The sequence below is a fragment of the Molothrus aeneus genome, chromosome 17 (genome assembly GCF_037042795.1).
Source record: "Molothrus aeneus isolate 106 chromosome 17, BPBGC_Maene_1.0, whole genome shotgun sequence".
In the NCBI taxonomy this organism is placed as follows: Eukaryota; Metazoa; Chordata; class Aves; order Passeriformes; family Icteridae; genus Molothrus; species Molothrus aeneus.
In genome coordinates this window covers 1,755,341-1,778,188 of record NC_089662.1, presented here as the reverse complement: position 1 = coordinate 1,778,188, position 22,848 = coordinate 1,755,341, and the positions used below count along the sequence as shown (strand labels likewise).

At 42.5% G+C, this 22,848-nt stretch overlaps 1 protein-coding gene across 1 annotated transcript in view; it reads right to left on the bottom strand.

Annotated features, from left to right (window-relative positions):
* The window catches only part of UQCC1 (ubiquinol-cytochrome c reductase complex assembly factor 1), a 46,232-nt gene that overhangs the window by 3,132 nt on the left and 20,252 nt on the right, over positions 1-22,848 (bottom strand). The window contains exons 7-9 of the mRNA XM_066561415.1: positions 18,855-18,963; positions 2,498-2,575; positions 1,011-1,124 (exon numbers count right to left, since the gene is read on the bottom strand). Coding sequence (XP_066417512.1) covers positions 1,011-1,124; positions 2,498-2,575; positions 18,855-18,963 — 301 coding nt within the window. The remainder of the gene's footprint in view (positions 1-1,010; positions 1,125-2,497; positions 2,576-18,854; positions 18,964-22,848) is intronic.

Here is a 22,848-nt window from a genome sequence, read left to right as displayed (position 1 = left end):
CTCTCTGGCATTCCCAAAGTGTCCTCAGTCCCTTAGGAAGCTCAGCCCCTTATTTCTCATTTTCTCAGACACAAACTTACATACTGTCTCTCCATACCTCTATGTGTTCCTGAATATGGTGTTGGAAACATTACAGAGAATGATGTTGTGAAAGGTCTGGTCTTCAATTTCCTGTCCAACACCCTCCACTTTTACTCCATAACCTCTCTCACCCCCTTTCTTTGGTGCCCACATGGATTTTATCCCACCAACATTTCCAAGAGATCCGCTTCACAAAACTCCTCTGGGCTGAGAGGACAAACACTACTCAGTGCTGTCTCCTCCAGGTTATAACTACAAGAATCAGAAATAATTCTGGAAAACAAACCTGTTTGCTTCTTTTCCTCAAAGGTCACCAAGAGACTTTCAAGCTCTATGTGCTATTCCACTATGAGGAGAACCCCAACTCTGTAACACTGGTAACAATTCTACAACAAATTTGCAGGCTATTTCTGGCACATTTTGTCAAGCCACTCTGTAGCACAGGTCCAGAAACAGCTGAGCAGGACTGCTTTCAATATTCCATTAATTTCTCTGCAGCCATTTGTCATCAAACTGCAGTAATGATCTGTTCTCTCTGGTGCCCAGGGACAGGACCCAGGGCATGGCTGGGGCTGTGCCAGGGAGGCTCAGGCTGATACCAGGGAAAGGCTCTTCCCCAGAGGGTGCTGGCACTGCCCAGGCTGCCCAGGGAATGGGCACGGCCCCGAGGCTGCCAGAGCTCCAGGAGCTGCCAGGGATGCCCAGGGTGGGGCTGTTGGGGGGTCTGGGCAGGGCTGGGGCTGCCATGGGTGATCCTGGGGGTCCCTCCCAGCTCAGGACATTCCATGACTCTGTAATAAATATCATCCAGTTTTCAGATTTTTCCTTTCTTCTCCTTAAAAATGAGCACTGGATATTAGAATCAGGTTTATTGATGAGAATGAGCTCAGGGAAGCAGTGGAAGCTCCCCGTGCAGAGCGGGGCCGCACCTGTTTGCGCACGTACTCCACGAGCAGCTCCAGGTGCCGAGGGTCCTCACAGTTCCTGTTAAAAAGGTTTCTCCAAAGAGCTGATGCCAGAACACGATCATCACACAGGATTCCCTAAAGGGAAGGACAGAGGGGGATTAAAAACTGCATGTGAAGAAGGTCTGAACACGAGACACCCCCACTGGTGTACTTGGCCCCTGGCCACGGCACCTGTCCCAGAGCCCACAGCTGCCGTGGGCTCTGCACATGGAAAGGCAGCAACATCACTCTTTCCCAGAATGGAAAAACAGCCCTGGCCTTAAATTAATTTACAGAGCAGCCTGTAACCAACCAATTTTCTGGCAAGTTAATTTGGAAAAAACCTGGGTCAGGGTATTCCTAATGTCGGAGTTGATAACTGCATTTCTATGTTATGAAATATTTACCATAAAAATGGTGATCTTACAGAGAAGGCAGCACCACCTCATGGGAATGTGTGAAATCTATGACACTTTAAAAAGAAAAATTAAAGGATATTTAATCCAACGTTGCAGAACTGTAGTCTGGAGTTTGCTGTTTTTCTTTGTTTTTTTACTTTTCATTCTAAATGAGAGAGAAACCCTGCTCATCAAGAACTATCTAGATTTTTCCAGTTAAATCAAATTTTAGCTTTGGTTTGTACAAGAACCACATCCATTAATGTTTTTTGTCCAAATTCTCTTGCACTTTTATTGTCTTTTTAGATTATGTAGTGCTGTCACCACAGGCTCATAACTCCTGTCTTCTGCTGACACATTTACCAAAGGCAAATGACTTTAAAATATTCAGTTAAAAATTTTAAAAAGTCAACATTTGTCTTTGATCAAAGCAAACATTTTGTTTCCAAAAAGACTGTCAACAAAGCACAAGCACACACATCCTGGTTATACTTAAAACTAGATTAAACCTTGCATGTGTAACACTGTCCACAATTCTATGAGGTCACATTTACAATATAATAATAAGCAAATCACTGTGCAAAAAAACAAATATCATGATGTGAATAAGAGCATCTGAAGAGCAACACTCACAAGAGCAAAAAACCCAATGTAATTGTATTTTCCTCTTGAAGGTCCTGCAGACACTTGTGCAGAGTGGTGCTTTTGCCTCCCTGCCTTATTAGGTACTGCCTGTAAATATTCTTGCATAGACTCCCTATAAATACTCTTTAAATCCTCTCTTTGCTTTCAAAGTACAGCTGAGTACAGCAGGATTCAGACAGAGGAAATGACTTAGTGGTGGCCACTAAGGGATGGTGAAACAGCAGAAAGAACACCCTACCTTCCACACCCCTGGTTTAAATCCATATGCCCTGTGCAGTTTTCTTCTAAGAACTTTCATTCAAGGCTGCTTCCCTAATGTAATATTTCTCCAAAGAAACAGGCAGTGAATGTTTGCCCCACCTGGACTATTCTGTGTTCAGGAATTAGATGGTCTACTTGTACATTCCCTGGAAACAGCTTTCTCACCTCATCGTATCCAAACAGAGCTGCATAGAAATTTTCTGCCATCCTTTTCAAGTCTTCTTTTAGAACAGTAGAATTAATCTGAAAAACAAACCAGAAAACCATCAGTAGAGGCTTTAAGGAAGAGGTGAGGAGAAAATATTCCCAGTTTCACTGTGAGTGGACAAAGAGCCAGCAGTGCCCCAGCCCACCTGAGTGAGATTTGGCTGCAAGCAGGAGTCAGTCCCTCTGGAACCCCTCTGACAGAGCTGAGCTCGGTGTTACCCAGCTCACAACTGGCAGGAGCATCCCAGCCAACAGCTCTGCCACCAGCTGCAGGAGGGGAGAGAAAATGCTGCTGGGGGAGTGTGAAGCACAGCCCAAGAGCATGGAGACCCCTCTGTAGTCAACTATTGAGCAGCTATTCCAGACCTTCATTCATTCATCCATAGAAACTCAAAGGTTTTTCAATGTTTTTTTTTGTCTCCAAAGCATAGACTGCAGGGATGGATGTGCTACTACAATGGAAGTACAGGAATGCTAAAGACAGAGACACCACCCTGCCACTGCTCCTCCTGCACTGTTCAGACTGACTCTCAGCCAGCAAGAACATGAATTCTGCCTCCCCAGCATCTCTAGCAGCTCAGACTCATAAGTTTTTGACTATGATTAAACTTCTTTCAGAGTCTGTGATGACACAGCAACTTCCCCCATGCTCTGTGTGACTCAGTCCAAGTTCCACACTGACCTTTAACTAAATTTAGTAATTGCTTCAGTGTTTGCTGGGTTGGCCTAAGCCACCCATTGATGTGAGAACTGACCCCATGTGAGCTTAAAATGGGACTGAACCAACTGCTGGGTGCAGAGGGATGGCTGAAATGCCTCCTGTGCATCTCCCTCACCCACACTGCCTGTCCCTCTCGCCTCTGCTCTTTACCTCTGCCAACAAAGTGATGCAGTTCCTCTCCCAAGGGCCCAGCTACACTTTGGTAAAGCTTCTTCTTTGTACTGACTCCCATGAGGGATCCAAGAGACACAAGGCATTTCTCTTCTACAGCTCTCACATGCTCCAGAGGTACAGAAGACAAGGCCAATAAGCCCTGCACACCAGCAGGACACTCAGGTGTGACACTGCACTTTGCAGAGACAGGATTCACACACAAGAGACACCAGCCCAGCACATTCACCACACTGGGAACCCCTTGTCCTGAATTCTCTCTCAGTATCTTTGTGAGTATTCACCTTGACAATTACACAACAGCTTTTCTATCAAAATATGAGTTAGTTTCTGTCAAGTGAACAAATTTCCAGTTCATATACTCTTCCCTTAAACCACTGTCTTTTTTCATCTGTTGGTTTTTATAGCAATGCACATAGTGCAAACACAAGGAAAATTCCTTTTATGTCAGTTACTCATATTTTTCCATTAATATACACTATTAAAATTCATGCAGATATTTTATAGGCTATCAAGATTTGGAGACTGGTTATTACTGAATGTTTAAAAAAAGAACTAAACATAAGAAATCAGAGGGTTAAATGATGACTGCAACTTCTGTAATGACTTAATTAAATTTTTATTGAGTACATAAACTATGATGTCATTTCTACCCAACCATGCTCAAACCTTCTGTGCATGTCAGAGATCGTGGTTTTTCTCAATAGAACATACTTCTAAATAAGCTGCACTTCTACAGCTCTAATAAGGGGGAGCAGGTCTCATGTAACACACTCAATAAATTATCCTTCCATTTTAAACAAACAAATTCCATGAGTTATTATATATTTGCCACGCACTTTTTATGACATAATAAAAATGTTACCTCAAGGATTACTTAACACATACTACAAATGTTACAGCAGGCAACTGCAAGGGGCAAAGAAAACAAATAGTCCCATTACAGAGACAAGTCCTGGACTATACATCCCTGGGGAAGCAGCTTTCCCTACTAAAACCAAAGAGCAGCAGCTTTAGGTTAGCAAGAAACAGACTGATGAAGGAGATAAGCAAGTTAAACAAACATGGCAATAAATACATCTTAAAAGACAGTTTCAGATAAAAAATCTGAGTTTGGGGATGGAGCTGTATCTTATGCAATGAAATTATAGTTAAAGAAATATTGCAGTTTCTGAAGAATACAACTGGCATCAGTCAAGTACAAACACTGAAGGGAAAAAAAATCCTTCTTTATAAATCAAGAAAAATGAGCACATCCAAAGCAGAGTTTGCTGGAATTGCTTCCTCTTTCAAAGCTTGTACAAGTTCTTGCCACTGGCAAGTTTCAGGATCTGGTTGGTTGTGATTCTGCTGACTCTTCCACAGTTTGTTATTAAGAAGAAAAACTGCTAGAGAATTCCAAGTGAGTAATTGCTAATAACAAGGAAAAAATCAGTAACATCTGGAGCTCTTCTTGGGACTTTGCCCCTTTGCCTTCCTTGGAGCAGCCCAGTGCAGAGCTGTCACTGGACAGATTTATGGGCTGAGTGACACAGGACTGTGTTAGTTCAAAACAAGGAACCCATTTTTGGTACACATCTCACCTTTACAAGACCTCTGAAACAAGGAAATGTACAGCTAACATTATCTCCCTGCTACAGGTCACAACTGTTCTCTGTGGGCCTTCCTCTGGGAGCCTTTCTGTTCTGCCTGTGGGACAACTGCAGCAAGCAGCTGCTGGATTTTCCATGTCACAGTGAAGAAACCATCTTCAGCCTCAGGGAATTCATGTGCATCATCCAACAGCCACGTGCTGAGGGTGACTCTGCAGCTCAGTCTCACAGAAGGTTTTGTATTCTAAGAAGAATTCTAGGGAAGTAAGAGCACAGTGCTCTCTTGCACTGCTGGCACATAGCAAAAGACCTAACACATGGCCATGGTGTTCAAAGGGAATGCTGCTCTGGAATTAGTCCACGTCAGTGTCCTCTGAAGGACCAAGAGCTTCCTCTGGAAATGAATCTCCTCCTCCCCACTTGCTTTGGCTCACAGTGCAGAGTAGGATCAGTGTGCACAGACTGGATGGTAACAAATGACAGGGCAGGAGGAACAGCCTCAAGTTGTACCAGGAGAGGTTTAGATTGGACATGAAGGAAAAGAAACCACAGAAGGACTTTTAAAACACTGGCACAGGCTGCCCAGGGCAGTGGTGGAGTCATCATCCCTGGTTCAAAAATCGTGTGGATGTGGCAGTTGAGGACGTGGTTTGATGGTGAACATGGAGGTGCTGTTACACTGAGTGATGGGGACTGGATGATCTGGATGGTTCCCCAATCTTAACAATTCTGTGGGCTCTGTGCTCTGCCTGCCCAGAGCCATCAGCCCAGGGGCTGAGGTGCAGCCCATCCCCTCAGAGCAGGACAGGGCATCCCTGGCAGTGTCACTGCACACCTGTGTCCTGCCAGCACTGCCCCAGCTGGGATGGCCATGGGCTGCACTGCCTTGAGCACTGCAACAGGAGTTTCTTTCTGCTTCAGCTTTTGCCAGCATGTGTTGCACCCTTAAGCTACTTTAACACATTAATCATTCCATAGACTATAAAGCCAGAAGGGGCACTTCTAACTGCCTTGTACAAGCACTAGTCATTGAATTCCAGGCAGCAATTCCTCTCTTTAGGCTGTAAGTTATGCTTGAACTAGACTTTTTTATGAAGAGATTTCAGCCAGAAGAAATGATTAGATCATAGAACCTGACCCTCTGCATATCACAGACCATTACATTTCACCGAGTTCCCCCTGCCCTAAGCTCACTAAGTTGTGTTTGGCTAAAGCATATCACCCTCACAGTTGAACACGTGTATCTCATTTCATATTTGAATTTTCTGGCTTGGGTTTCCACCCCCTCATTCTCGTTATACCAATCCTGCTAGAATAAATAGCCTCTTCTGTACAATGTGTTTGCTCCTGTACCTGTACAGGATGCATGTGCCAGCAGAGTCATCTCTTCAAACCAGGACTGGGCTCTTCCAGGTGTCACACCACACCAGCAGCACCCTCCTGGAGTGGTCAAAGTTGCAACAGCAAAGCAGTGGTTTATGCTGATCCAGTACAAATTAATCCATCCCTTGTGCAAAACAAGTTCCACAGGTCTGTGTACACTCATCTTGTCATGGCTGAGTCCACTCTGGGGGCTTCTGCAGCCCCACTGCCATAAACATCAGCCACTCTCACTGACACTTCTGACTGCTGGAGCAGGAATATCAACAAAAGTTCCTGAAGGAGATACAGGACTGAGCTTCCATGGTAAAAAAGGCCACTCCACAAATATTTAGGTTTTTTAATGCCCCCTCTCTCAAGTTGGAATAGGACAGAATTACTTGTAATATGGTTTATGTTATTTATAAATAATATATAAGCACTCGCAGTTGTATATGGGCTTTTTGAGTGTTTGCTCAAAACACTGTGTTAAAACACACATGACATTAATTGGGCAAACACAGCCCCTTTATTTCATCCTGTAACATCACTACTGCTTGCAGGACAGTAATTTCAACATGACTGAGACTGTAGCTAGAATCAAAAAGATTAAATTAATAAAAAAGATTAGGAAGAGTCCTGTAGCAAGGGGCCATAACAGCCAGTTCCTTCAGGCACATACTTGTGAAATGACAAAGGTATTAAAGAAATTATTTTTCCAATCTTCAATTTTTGAGCCTTTTATTAACTGCTCTGCTACTTTGTCTGCAAAGCAGATCACTGCTTGTAATTAGCCACAGCTTGAGTCCTGTATGTTTTAAATATTAACTCTTCTGATAAATTCTCTATTTTTTAATTAGAAGTAATTTCGTAATACACCTCCATAATCATTAACTTCAGAGAACAATCTTTAAAGCCTTCTTCAATATTCAGTGATAACCTTCCACAATATTCTTTTAACCTAGACAAAAGGTAAATGTTGGGTTGTAGCAGAACCAGCTCCTGCCAAAATCTTCAATCCATAAAATACAACATGTTAATGGAAAAAGTTGTGCGTGCTCTACCTTCACAACAACTGTGCAATCATCAGTAAGTTATACAACATTACCTACATCTTTCAGCAAAAGCAGATGCTCACCCCTACCTTTCTGCTACCCAGAAAATGAGGTTTGTTCCCATCTTGCAGTTTATTAATTTGGAAGCTCTGCCATGGTAACAGTTACAGATGCAGAGCAGATCACAGTACAATCCGAACTGTATTCAATGGCTTACTCCAAATTTCTGCTTCCCTGCAGAACGTGGCTGGCAGAGCTCACTGATAACCTCTCAAGAGAAGGATCAGGGAGAAGAGGTCAAATTGCTGTGCTCTGTCAAGTTGTGCTGATTCTCTGTAAGGTGAGCAGCTGTCAAGGGATTTTCTTGTAATGCCTCTTGAAAAACCTAGTTGCTAAAAGCCAAAAGCTAACCAGTGTGTTTCTGAACACACCAGAATCAGGAATTCAGCCTGATAAACTGATAAGGGATATTTCAGAACCAAGTTTGAAAGAAGCACCTGGAGAGACAGCAGCAAAGGCAGATAAATCATTAAGCACTCATTAACCATGAGCACTCACAGAGTTCCTGTAAAGCTCCAGCTCCTCACTGAGTCAAACCTCAGGGCCTGTCAGGAAGTGTCACACACCAGGAACACTGACCAGACCAAGGGGCCACCTACCAGGGTATCCTGCCTTCAACAGCAACCAGAATCCCTGAGAAAAGGCCAAACCCTAGAAAAGCTGATATATACTCCCTCCAAGGATTCGCCCAACTAATTTCAGCTAAGGATACTTCCCAACTCTTGCTATTTGTTTAGAGAGTAACCTCCAAAAGGTCTCCATGTCCAGCAGCTTGTGCAGGGAACTTTCTGCACTCACCATGTGCTTCAGCAAGAAGCACCCTGGTCTGCTACCCCCAAGGAGATCAATCTCCTCCTGTGGGCCCCCTGAAACTGGCTCCTGCTGGCTGCATCTGCTGGCCCAGTCTTTCCACAGGATCAGGCAGTGAATTGCTCCATCACCTTCTCAGAGCACTCAGGATTCCGAGGGTCAGAGAACGATCCCAGAGTGGTTTGGGTTGGAAGAAGGGACCTTCAAGCCCATCCATTTCCACCCCTTGCCATGGGCAGGGACACCTTCCACCAGACCAGGTTGCTCCAAGCCCTGTCCACCCTGGCCTTGGACACTCCCAGTCCATCATATTGCAGATGTGATCCACCCATAGAGAAAGGCTTCTGAAAACTTAAAAAAAGTCAAGAACAACGAAATTCCAGGCATCATAAAGTGCTAAACTAAATTAAACATCTTAGCTAACATTACCAGGGCTGCAGAGACAGGAAAGGTGGCATCCATTCTGAAAAGTCTTTCAGCAGAAACAGGTAAGTACAAGTTAGTAGAAAATACAGTAGATGAAAATAAAAATCACAGTTAATTATGACCAGTAATATTCAATGCTGATAAAGGTACTTGTAGTAGGTGTTAAAAAAAAACTCCATAAAACCTATTTAACAACATGCACACATTTGGCAGCTACAGTTTTGAAATGGATCTTTAAGAGAAAAAAATTAAGTTGAACAATTCAATAGTGAAGAAAAAGATACATAAATTTTAGGAATTATTATGAAAGGAATATAAACCAAAACAGGAACCCTATTCTGCATAAATCCATAATGTACTGCATATAAAATGGTGTGCATAATTGTTAGCTTTTGATCTCTGAACAAATCTAAAAGTAGTAGAAAACACACAGAAAAGACCATGATGACGTGATTACACATAGGAGCAAACACTCAGGAAACTTTTCAGGATGAAATGAGGAAGAAGAGATGATGGAGAGGCAAAGTCACAACTGGTATCAAGCAGATAAACAAGGAATTATTGTCCACTGTTTCTCATTAAAAAAGATGTAGAAAAGAATCTAATGAAATGATGAAATAGTATTTTAAAATATAGGTGTTTTCTCATGCAACGCATTTAAGTGGCAGGAGTCACTGCCACAGGGCATTAAAGAGCAAAAATGATGGAAGAGGTAACAAAGGGCTGCACATTCCTGGAGGATTCCTGTCAGTGATCCCCGTGCAGCTCTCAGGTTACTCATTAGTGAATGCCAGGAGAATGTACCAGAAGGAACTGACCGACAGTTCTGTTTCTTATCCTTTATCCCAAATATCTCTGGTCATTGGCAGCCACAGCACACACTGGATCTTCATCTGACAGCAGCAGGAGCTCTGAACACGCTCAGCTTTGTCCCTTTTTTGCTGACCTTTGCAGATATTGCTGGTATCTCTCCTCTCTGGGTCTCTGTCCTTTCCTGCCCTGACTTCCAGCAGATCAGGCACAGCTCATTAGATGATCCTGGACACCAGACATCAGGTCACTTTGCTGACTTGGCAGGAATTTCACCTGAAAAGTGCTAGTGCTGTTAAAAAACCTGCTCCCTTAGCATAGCCTTTAACACCCTCATGGGAAGAGGCTACATTTTATGTAGCAATATGAGTAAGAATGATCCCGCTCATACCAAACAGGTCATCCTCCCCCAGGGGAAAAATAGTTAAGAACACAAAAAACCATTTTTTCTCCAGAATTTGGGACCAGGACAAGCTTCTGTTGGAGGGGAACAGCAAGGCACCCATCTCCTCTCCTAAAAAAACTGTCCAAAAAATGTTTGTTTCATTTCAAATGGAGTGACAATTGCTAGAGTCCATACAATTAGTCAGCAATTAACCAGCCTAATTCTTACTGCTACAACCTTCATCCAGTGACAGAGGCCAGGACAAATGCAAATACTCACAATTACTATCACCTTTTCAAATTCATTTCTGTATGCCTGGCAGACTGGCTGATTTGTGTTTGCTCCATCAGCCTCCCCACTCTCTCCTGGCAGGGCTCTGCTCGTACGTGACCTGTTTGACATTCTCCCATCAGTTCCACATTTGGGTAAAATTCTAATTTGAAGTCACATTGCTTTCACCTTCTACCAATATTCTGCACCTTCTGGTTTCAATCATAAGCTGAGAAAAACCTGATTTCCCCAAGCATTCCTCCTCCCCAGGGCTTCAAACACACACAGGCCACAGAACAGTTAACAGTTAAATATTTTCTTGCCAATATTTTAAGAGTGCAGAAGGTTCCAAATTGCTGGTAAAATAAACAATGCCAGACTGTGAAAACTCCTGCCTGCCATATACTCTGATGTTAACAAGAGTTTCTTTATTACTGTAACCTTTCAGAAGAGAACAAAAATTATTTCTCTACCCTAGTTCTGCCCTCAAGTAAAAGGCAAAGGAGGAAAGCGAACCATGAAAAGGCTGCATGGTAAGATATTGTGAGTTTTCCATCTTACTTCTGCATTTCATTCAGATTCGATGCTGCTGTGAATAAATAAACTTCCAGAAGATCCTAAAAACACGGGCAAGGATTTTTCCTTACACAGTTTCCTGAATAACACGGATTAAACCTATATATGGGTTAGCTTCCCTCCTACAAGGACATAATAAAACAGGAAATACTAAAAGGTAAATTTAGGGTGCTCTCAAGGAGACACATTATTTTTAAGCTCTTGGTACCTGGCTTTGTCCTCTGGGGCTTTAGTCCTGTATTTCTACCAATTACAGGGGCTCTGACACTTCCCCACTTTTAAAAAATGAAGTCTTCAAACAGCACCTCCAAACAGAATTGCTGGTACTCAGCATCAAGGAGACAAGTGACTCCAAAGCTCAGGGGACACCCCCTAAAACCCCTGCTCACCCACAGGCCTGCCTTCTGCTCCCTGCCAGATCCTTCTGCATGCCCAAACCCTGTGAAAACCCTCTCAGACCAGGGTTGATCATTTTACATTACAGACCAAGACAGCAGTGACCCCATCTCCCATCCATGACAGCCCAGCCATAAAATTGTCCCTTTTGTGTGCATTTACTCTCCTGGCCTCAAGGCCCCCTGACTAACTTGAAAATCAACATGAACACTTTGCTACCAACTAAGAGAGATCTCCACGATTAGATATGCTGGTATTTTAAGCTTTGGCATTATTTCCTGACCTTAGAATGAAATAAAAACATTCAAGCTCTTACGGAAGTGTAATCGGAATTAACTAATTAATAGAGACAAAGCAAGTGCTGTGTAAGACCAGGAAGAGAAGAGGAAGACTGAGGACAGAAAAAGGAATAGAATCCATTGAGTTTCCCAGAATGGAAAACAGAAAAGCACCTCAGTATCCCTAGATTGTACAGAAGTTTCCTATACTGTTGCTTTAGTAGGGTTGTAAAAGAAACCAGAGGAGTCAGCAAGTGTGGAAGCAGGCACTGGGATTGCTGCAGGGATTGTACTTGCACTTCCTGATCATTATCTTTTCTTCTCCTGTGGGAGCAGTTAGCAAAGGCAGTCAAAAAAAAAAAAAAAAAAAGTTTCAAAGAGCTGCCAGTTCTGTAAATGGATAAAACGGGTCAGAGAACTCAGAAAATGGAAGCAAAAAATAAACAAAGTCCCAGCAATACAATACAAGACTCACTCCTGAAGTGGAAGAAGATATCAGTGACTTTCTATCTGCAGAGAAAAGCACAAGCAACAATGTGATTAAAATGTATGGGAACAGCAGAGAAGCTCTCAATGGTTTGTTTGGCTCGATTTAGAACAGACTCTGGTCTTGGTATTATTTCTGTTTTTATGGAGGAGCTTGAAAGCACATTCTGGGGGAAGAACTTTCCCTATATAACAGACATAGAGTAATATAACACTGAAAAAATACATAATTCTGAAGAAAAGGTATCTCTAGAAAAGGTGCCACAAGGCAGCTTCCAGTGTAATTCCTGCAGGCACTCAAGCAAGGCACAGAACATGCCAACAACATCACCTTACAGTAACAGGATCCAACACATCTGGGAAATTTAAATTGATTTTTTTTTGTGTCAGAATTGATTTTTTTATGCCAGAAAACTGGGGCAGGCCGTCTAAAGAGAAACCAAGCATTTATTATACCTTGATTTCAATACCAGCTATCCTCAGCATGGCCCAAACATTCCACCCAGGTGTGCTGGTTCCACAGATGCTGTCTCTAGAACAACTACATAACAAACAACTTGAGAAAGAGATCCACATTTCAAAGCTCCACATGCTGGTAAAGCTACATTTGCATCATTACAGTTTGTTCCAGACAGCATCACAGCTGAGATAATTCAAGGTAACATTCCATGCACGTGCACTATCCTAGATATTTAAGTTATTAAGATTTCCAGAATCAAATTTACTGAATTTCCTCTGGAAAAGTACCTACTATTATTCATCCATGAAATGACAAAGTACTGGAAACTTAGTGTGAACTTTCAAGCTCTTTGAGAAAAGATCAAGTGTTGATTAACCTTTTTTGGTGATGTTCTTGAAACAGTAACTTCAGGTAAAACTAATCGTACAAGGTCTGGTATCCTATTTTAAGAAAGCCACAAAAACTATACAGAACAATTTTCTATCTCACTACTTTAGCAAGGATTTAGTTTCATTGTTGTTTTTAAAGGGAACTAGAAACTGGTGAAATTTTATATATTCCAACTGGTCATCAAAAATCGTAACATTTTTCTCCTTAAAATGTCCTAGTAAAGCATTTCAAAATATACATCGATAATTTAAAACTCAAACTTCTCTTCTTTAGTTTTATAGGTATTTAAAAACCTTTTTCAACTGTACTGAACACTATCCTCTGTCTCCTATCCCAGTCCATTTCCTCAGACAAAATCAATACCTTCTCTGCAATGTTTTGCTTCAGTACATTCCCTTCATCCCAACTCCCCATTCCAGCCCCAAAATACTGCACCCACTTTCCGGCTGCCCCATTCTCTCTCAAAAATGTAGTTTCACTCCTGTGCATCCAAAACTGACTCCATGACTTCCCATCAGATTTTAGAGGCAGGCCTGGAGAGGACCCCTGGACATCCCAGGGCAGCAGCTTCCCACTTCAATTCATACAAAGATCAAGTTCTATTTCAAATTTGTATCCATTTTACACCCTGTCCTCTCATCCTCTAAAGCCATTCTACAACTTGCTGGTCTCACCCTGACCATGCCTTCTGAGTCTTTAGTCACAAGGCTCAAACGTTTTGTTCTCCACAGTAAGAATAACTTAAACAGAATTAAACTGAGTTTAGGAAACTCTGTAGCTCCTGTAAGGTAAATAAGCATTTTTAATCAACTGAAATTTTCTAATTATGAAAAGACTATCAAGACAGAAAATAGTGCTCAAGTTCCCAGAGCCAATTTCAGCTCTCAGTTACATGTATTGATTCTGATGCTGTTACTTCAGATGTACATGAGTGTAATTGAGAGCAAATTATGGGTCACTGGGTATAAACAGCTCCAGCTAAAAGTGTAACAAAGGCTGTATTGTGCTACACACAGCAGAGCCAATAAACGAATTCAAAAGACACCTAGATGTGTTCCTGGAAAAAAAGGGGGTAGGAGTCTAAATGGTCTGGTGGGAAAACAGGAAAGTGAGATTATGACAAATTAAAACAGATTTGGCACACTGGGCTGGACAGCCCCTCCTAGTCCTATCTCTTTTAGAACATTTATTTATTATAAAATGAATGGGTGGCTTTTAGAACATTTATTAATTATAAAATGGATTGTCATTTTGCACTGAAAACAACTTTAATTCATTTCAGCAGCAGAATGCCACCACCACAAACATGACCAAGGCAGGTAAAGTGAGCCTGCAACCAGTTACAAGTATTGGAATAAAGCCTGGTGGATCTTCCTGAGACACCACAGGATTTGCACCCAAAAGTATTAGTGGGGGGTGCTTGGAGGAGGGAGAAGGGGTGTGGAGGTTTTTTTGGGTTGGGATCTTTTGAGTGGTTGAAAGTCTGTTATTTATTTATTTAACCCTCATATCTCCTGTCCTGTTATCAGCTGAAATCCTGTTCCAGGGAATACCTACATGTCCTTCCTATCAACTCTGCAGCTTCATCTAAGGGTATTAAAACACACCTAAACTTTTATCACAACTTTTAAATCCACCCTCTTACTAAAGCACAATACTGATATCAACCAGGTTAATTCTCAGGTGGCTCCAGAACTCCCTTAGGGAGAAAACAGCAGCAATGTCCAGTCCTGAGAGAATTCCCTTTGCAAACTGATGAGGCAGCTGCCAGCTTGCACAGTGTAAATCTATTCCCTGCAAGCCACGAGGTGGAGATCTCTGGCAAAGCAGGATCCAAAGGAAGTCTTTTACCCAGCCTAATGTTACTATTAACACTTGGAGCCATTGCATCAAGCCAATTTTTCTGTTTGTTTTTAAAGTTTGATAGAAATGTCACTAGTGGAAAAATTAAGTAAAGAGCACTGGTTAGCCACAGAACTGGACACACCTGGCTGCAAACCCACCAAAAGAGACTGACTTCATTAGTACTAGGGACAGCAGAGTAAAATTTATATCTGAAATATGCCTGCACCAGTAGAATTTGCTGAGGCCACAGACTCTCTGTGTGTTTTTACAGCTGTGTCAAGTTTGGGTTTCTGACTCTTGCCGACATTCAGGAGTGCTGAAGGAGCTCAGGCTAACAGGTCCCAAAACTTTGTAGCAGAGATTTAGATCTCAGCAGTTTTAACAACCAGGTTTTGAAATAATACAAACTCAATTTGGAGCTGGAGCTGATGTAAATTTGCAGTTCAAATGCTTTACATTCTACCCCTTTTGGCTCCAATGAACCAGTTAAGAGCAGATGGCACATTTCAATAAACCATCAGCATCACCTCAGGAATACAGTGTCCATTTTCTGCATCAAGTGCCAGCATTGTTGCTAGATTGGAAGCAAGCTAAAGAACTGCAACTTTCTATGTCAGCAAGTTAAACTAATTGCATCCAGGCAGCAATTCCACCCAGATGCTCTGTCACTTGTACCACAATACAGGAATCAGAGTTAAATCTTTACCTTTAATACACTGCATGAGAGAAAAGGCAAGGAATGCAATTTCCTAACCTTCTAGGATCTATGTAAATGAAAATTTAGTTCTCTGAATGTAGTCAGTAAAGTTTCTTTTCACTTATCTTATTTCTGAGAAAGACTCAGATTCTGAAATTTAAGAGCATCAACACAGGAACATTAGTGTCATCTTCTTTTTATCTACTATTCTTGATGTGTTTGACCACCTTCTTTTGGAGGCAGAATATTTACTGATTGCAGGACTACATTACTTGAAAATAAATTGCTGGTATACATATCCTTCCATCAGGTCACAAACCCTCTGTCATTACCTCAGCTTCAGTTTAAAAAAATCATTAGGGATAAAGAGGTCAAGATGAATAAAAAGCATGTAGCACTTGGGAAACTGCCTTTTATTGGTCAATCAAAACTCCTTGCAATTGCCAAAGGTGAGAAGTGAGAAAGATTTCAGTCAGGGTACAGCTCTGTGAAGGGAAGGAAGGTGAGTGGAGAAGAGTGAACAAGCATGGCAAAAACAGGAACTGCCTGTGCAGGGGCATGAGTGAAGTGGGATATGGAGCCAGAATCACTGGCAAAGACAAAGGAAAATGAAGCAGTGACAAGGAGCAAGGGAACTGGTAACATCTTCAAACATCAGGGCAGAGATAATTTTCATCTAACATACAGTAAATATTACCAGGAGAGACCAAAAAATTTATTCATCTCAACAAAATCCCAGAACTTTTGAGTCATCCCATTCCACCTCCTGCCATGGCAGGGACACCTTCCACTGTCCCAGGGTGCTCCAAGCTCCATCCAGCCTGGCCTTAGACACTTCCAGGGATCCAGGGGCAGCCCCAGCTGCTCTGGGCACCCTGTGCCAGGGCCTGCCCATCCTGACAGGGAAGAACTCCTTCCACATGTCTAACCTAAATTCCCTCCCTTTCATTGTGAAGCCATCCCCCCTTGTCCTGTCACTGCAGTTCCTGAGGAAGGGTCCCCCTCTGGATTCCCTGTAGCCCCTTCAGACTCTGGACAGGTGCTTGGAGGTCTCCACACAACCTTCCCTCCTCCAGCCTCAACAGCCCCAACCTTCCCAGCCCGTCTCCATAGGGGACTGACTACGAATAATGACTGAAAGATCAGGAATAAATAAAAGATTAAAAAACCAAACCAAACCAAACCACTGCAGATAATGAAAGCCCTCCCCAAGACTACAGTGAAGAGAACATTCCTGATTTCCAAATTTACCCCCCAGGAGAGTCCACTCTGCTTTCTCACCCCCCCTCAGTGCCTGCTCAGGAGTTCACTTCTCACCCAAGGAGGCTCATTAAACCAAGGGGCCCCTGTGCAGCTCAGCTGTACTAAATACACCCAGGTGTAAATGCCTTGCAGATTAATCCCTGAAATGTGCAGCTTCTTCCTCTGAGCATCTGCTATGGCCACGTAAAGGCTGTGTTAGCACCAGGCCACAGTCTGGTGACTTACAGGAATCACAGTAGGGCAAGCTAAGCACACTGGAGATTCCACTGCAGGGTCATTCCTACAAGGACTGCACAATTTAAATTCAAGGGTGAACTGACCACATGCCTAACTTGACAAGGCAGGGAATAAATGGCATTTCAGCAACTTCAGAGCTCCTTGCAGTCGCATCACACAGCAACCATGCTGCTGCAAAATGCATGTATAAACACTTCAGGGTACAGACTGGATAAAAATATAAAGACACTGATAGGTTTTTTTATACTTCAAGGAATTTTGTGGAGAAATGGGATAGTTTAGTTTGCATAAATGGAAACCCTGTGCATCCCTTTAAAAATAACTGACTGCAAACACTATTTTTTCCCCTAAAGTTTACTGTAAAGCTCTCAATGCAGGCCTAACCTGCAGCATTCTTCACTCTGGAGCCCTGCATGGCTTGGAAGGGCAGCAAACAGCCAGCTCTGCTCCTCTTTTCTGACTGCTGCTTCCAACCCTGCACAGAAATCTACAAGCCAGCACTTTGTTCATGTAAGACAAAATTAGGGACAAAAGAAACAGACAAATAATTTTCTTTTCCAAAGGTCATTTTCTCCATGGAATCAGACAGATACTTTCAGGTATACATATCCTTCCCTCAGGTCACAAACCCTCTGTGTGGAGGGTCACTTTGGAAGCCGACATGTTTGACTGGAGTTTGTTTTGGGTTTGGGGGAATTTTTTTGCTTTTCAAGAAGAAGAACCTTAAATTTACACCCAGAGTAAAGATCTGAGCTGTGTATAGCTCCTAGAGAAAGCAGAATGAACCAGAGATATGATATGGAAGGCATTGGATAAGGACAAAAAATGCAGAAGCTCTTTCATTCAGTCTTTTTCTCCAGTACATCTGATTTTTTAGGCTCACTCACACTGACCTACCAGAAAGAGGAGACTCCCACACTGGAATTTATCTAAGCACATTAACATAGTAAAAAATCCTCAGATATACGAATTTAAATTTAATTCAAAGAAGATTAACAGGATGTCTTGTCTTTAAGAGCAATGTGCAACAAAGTAAAGCTACAGAAGTCCCAACAACTAGGAACAAACCCTACTGCTAAAGGAATAACTGAAGTTATACCAGAACCAACACCTTCTAAAACCACATACAAAATAGAGAATCAGAGAGAAACTTCTTGAATTTCTAATGTAATTGCATCCCAAATCCTAACTCACTGGTTAATTCCCTTGTCTGGCACCACCAGGAACATCCTGGCAGCTTCTCCAATAGAACTGACAGCTAAGGCTTAACAAATAAGGAATTAATTATTGCTATATGAAAACTGTCACTTCTCTAACACTGAATCACTGAACAGTTCTCTTCCTTTTTGACAACACAGTTGTTGCCAGCCCTGTTCTCCCACAGAAGTGCCCTGAACACAGGCAGCCTCACCTGCATCAGGTCTGCTGTCACCTACTTCCACTGTCTCTGCAATGCCTTCTCTTCAGGCAAACACCAACACAGGACTGGAGAAACACTTTTCTTTTTTTTGTGATAAAGATTAGGTATAGTGAAAATCCAAAATTAGAGATACACTAAGGACTAGGTATACTCATGTGCAGGAACTTGACAAAAACCCCTTGTTGATTAACTTCCCTTTTACCACTTTAGATACTTAGAACACTCAGAGCTCTGCTGGAATTACTGAAGTTGTTGCTATAGATTTGGCACCAGTCACATTCCTCCCTACCACAGCTGCTTATTCTTATCCCCTTTCTGTTGTAGCAGCATCCATTCCTGCAATCACATGGCAAATCATGTAGGAAATGAATCAATTTCAGACAAATCAATACCTTTATCCAGGCCACAATGCACTTTCAGAAACAAGGACAGTGGCTCAATACAGCAGCTGAGGGAATGAATGGTCAGGAGTGAGGGCTGCAGGTACCAGCTTAAGCTAGAAAAGGAATCAACCAGGTGGATTCTCAGGCATTTTTCTAAGATATTTAAATCCAGAAGAGAATTGAAATATGAAATCATGAGGATTAACACCAGCAGAGAGGACTTACCCCCATCACCTTCCCACGCTGTTCCACGTCCTCCCACATGCAGTGCACGATGTAGCGGCACATGTACTTCCCCGTGCGGCCCTCCTGCTTCAGCCGCACCAGGCACATCCTGCAAGAGCACACACCACTCAGCTCCTGGGCTTTTTGTAAAAGGGAGAGAGTAAATTAAATACATTCCAGCTTATTGAAGATTTTTCTTACAGTGTATGTTTGTGATCAGGAGGAAAATACTACCGGGTTTTAATTTTTTTTTTAATAAACCACTACAAACATTTCCGTTCTGTACTGAGGAGCTGCATCTGCTGGATTTTGGCCAATCCAGCTATGGAAGAGTGACAGTGGACTCTATTCTTACTGACAGTACTGTAATCTAGTTAAACACTACTGCAACCTAAATTCCTCAGCCTTAAGAACACCTCACCCTCTGGAGCAGGAACACATGGCTTGTCTAATCCCAGGCTCTGAGCCAGCTGTAGCTCAGTTGGTCACTCAAGTGCTGTAACAGCCCAACTAGCCAAGCTGGGAAAGCTTAAGCAAGTTACAGACTTCAACCAATCCACATTAGCAATGTCCTAAATTACTTCAACTACAGGGGTATTAGGATACATGTCCAGCCACCTGGCAAAACCTCCCCGTGCAAGACCAGCTCAGAGCTTTGTAAGTGCACTGTGAGATCTTAATGAGAACATCAGGTTGAGCTGTTTTACTTTGTTTTTAAGCACTAAAGCCACTTAAAACTTCATTGCTGCTGTTCTGTCTACAAAATAAAAGAATAATTTTATTTTGCTTCTTATAAAACATCTGTAAAGAGCACAAACTGAAGCCCAGGCTGATTCCTCAGTGGGCTGGGACCAGTCCTGTCACCTGTCCCATCTTCTCTACCTCATTCAGCAACTCCTGTGCTGTAAGACAGAAGTGCCTGTCCAGGACTGACTGACTGCAGATGAGGTGATGCTCAAACACTGGAGCTCAGAGAATCCACTGCTTTTCACAGGCATGCTAGGAAGGAAACTGCTCCCTGTAAAACCAAGAGAGCAGAGCTGCAGGAAGCCACTGTGGAGCTGGTGCACACTAACAATGGTGAATGTGCCACAAGAGCTAATAGGAAAATATGATTATTTATTGTTAATAGATTCATTTCTTTAGTGAATATAAGATCTGCAGGCATTAAAAGTACTTGGTGACCCATGAATGCCAGCTCCACAGGGAAAATCACAAACACCTGAAGTGTGCTGAGATGACCTGCAAAGGGACAGATGTCCATCTTTATGATGGGTTCTATCTTGTGTACGGATTACTAAAGGAAACATTTTTTAACCTGTTAAAGAAGTAAAACTTACTGCCAGGGACAGGCAAAGACAAAAGCTGAAGGCAGCAAAACCCACAGCAGTCCTATATTCTTCTTGCTAGTCAGAATCACTGTCCCACCACACAAATGCAATTAAGATGGTACCAAAACCAAACCCTCATTTTCTCACAGAAGGATGGCAAAGCTTTCTGTTCAAACAGTGGTCAGAGAGCAGCTGTCATAGAACAGCTGTCCAGGTATGAGACCTTCTACAAAACAAATGCACAAAGAGCTTAAAACTTTCAATTTACTTCTACCAGTTTCAAAACCTTTGTTCCTCTTGTGCATTTACGTAATTGAACTGTACAAAGAAGTGAATTACTGAATTGAAAATTCTTACTCACTCTTAGCAAGTCAAAGAGAAAAAGCCTCAGTTAAAAAGACTAATTTTGTGTTAAGAAAAGCATTTTTATACTTCTCTTGCTGAATGGCTGAAATCAGGGGTGAAAAACTCAGGGGCAAGAAAGGCACCCCCTGAGCATAAATAATGTTTCCTATCCTGTGTGCCTTGGGTGGTGGAGAAGCAGGAGGAGAAAGCAGTGCAGAGACCAACAACTGGTCAATAATGAGCAGGACTGGACTGGTGTGCAGGGGAAAACCTGCTACTCATGGAGCCTAAAAGGGAGCTCTTGTGTTTGGATGCACAGTGCTGACACAGAGCTGTTCTGCAGCACCATGAGTGAGATCATGGAATTTTGCAGCTTATTTGCAAGTTTGGTGGTTTGTTACTACACCTGCTGTCTGAGGTGACACAGACTTTTAAAACCTGTAAACCTCCTAACCAGATCACCATGGCCTGAAACATTTCATCATTTCACTGCACAATCTGTTCTGTAATTTAGTCAAATACTGACTCATCTCCATCAAACCCTGAAAGGAAAATGACTCCAAACTATCTTTAGAAAGCTGTCTACCTCACATTAGTTGTGTTGGATAATTTTTGCTGTATTTAAGTTATGCAGAGAGATTATCTTAGAAGAAAATCTTAGAATCTTAGAAGAAAGGATAGTGGAAAAGGATCAGGAGCATCTGTAACTCAACCCACATCAGCTGAGATGTAGTTTCTCACAACAGCCTCAGCCAGCTTCTGCAGTGTTCCCATAGTGCCAGACTGGCCTAAACACCAGAAGTGGTGGTTGACACCCCCTGATCACTGCTGTGAGGTGCCCAGGGCCAGGCCCCAAGGTGTGATGAGCCATTAAGGGTAAAGCCCACTCGAACTTTCCTGTACCTGGCCACTCATTCCTGCTTCCTCAGTTGCTCCAGAGCAACTATTTCTGCAGCTATGCTAGAGTTGCTCAAAGAAATTACTCTGGCTTAACACTACAAATATCAACAGCATTTTTGGAAGGCTTTACTCTGTTTAACCCACTCATGAACAGCTGCCAGCTTGGGGGATAGCAGGAAACTCCTGAACTGACTTTTCCATCAGCTCTGTTGTGACATTGCACTTCAGGGAATGATGATTATCAGCAGAATTCTGAACAGGTCCTAATTAGGTTTGCATGTTCTCCTGTGCTCCAGCCTGGCCAGCTCCCCACCACTGCTGTATCCAGCAGACAGAGCCCAGCCTGGCTCTGCAGCCTCCTCTCCCCTGGGGCCTTTGCTTAGGCTGCTGTGGCCCAGTCCCTCACGTTATGGCAGGAGCAACTAAATGCTGGAGACATTCCAAATAAACTTATTCTTAAAATCTCTCTATCTGACTATCCTGATGCAATTAAGACACAAAACATAGAGTTTATTCCCTTTCTTCTGAAGTACCACGTTTCAAAATGGCACTGTGTCCTCAAGCATCTCTGTGCAAATCAGAGAAATCTTTTCTGGCAGGAGCTGTTTTCTACATATACTTTGTGGTTTTCATTCCCCTCTGGTCTTCCTGAGGCTGATCAAAACTTTCCTAAGTGCAGATTTCCTTAAGAAAAACAATGCTCAGATAAATTTTTGCAACAGGTCTCTGAGTCTTTCAAAACAGGAGTTGTAGCACCACTCAATTTGATCCTAAATACTGCAGAGATGTCACCATCTTGGTGTGGTGAAAATGTGAAGGGAGCTCTAGGTATCTACATGACAAATACTGAACCAAGACATTCCTCAGCAGTCACCCAAGTAATTTCTTTGGCAGTTTGGTAACAGCTCTGGATTCAGCCAATGCTCCATTTAGATGCATGGGAAAATGCAAACCCAGCAGAAGAAATAAAGAGCTTTTCTAAAGGTCTGGACTTCTAAATATAAACCAAGAGTCCCTCTGACATCAGAGGTGTAAAGTAACAGAAAGGGCCTATGAAAACATGACATTCAGGAAAGAATAACCATGGGTTGGTTTTCCAAGTAATATTGATGGGTTGACTTTTTAAAGCATGATTTTAGCACTGCACTGGAAAGCACTGGAGTGTTTCTAAAGGAACATTATCTTACAAAGAAGCTTGCAACAGCAGAGGCTAAACATGAGAGCCTGAATTCCTCTCTTTTTGAGTGGGGTCAGTAGGAACATTCTATTCACAGACACAGAAGTAGGAGCCCGAGATTCAAAGAGAACCCACCAGAATGTGTAACACAACAACGTGCCCTGACAAGCACTTTAAGTCTGTAAAAGCTGGGATACAAAAGCATGGAAAAATTGACCAGAACATGCTGGGCAATGGCAAC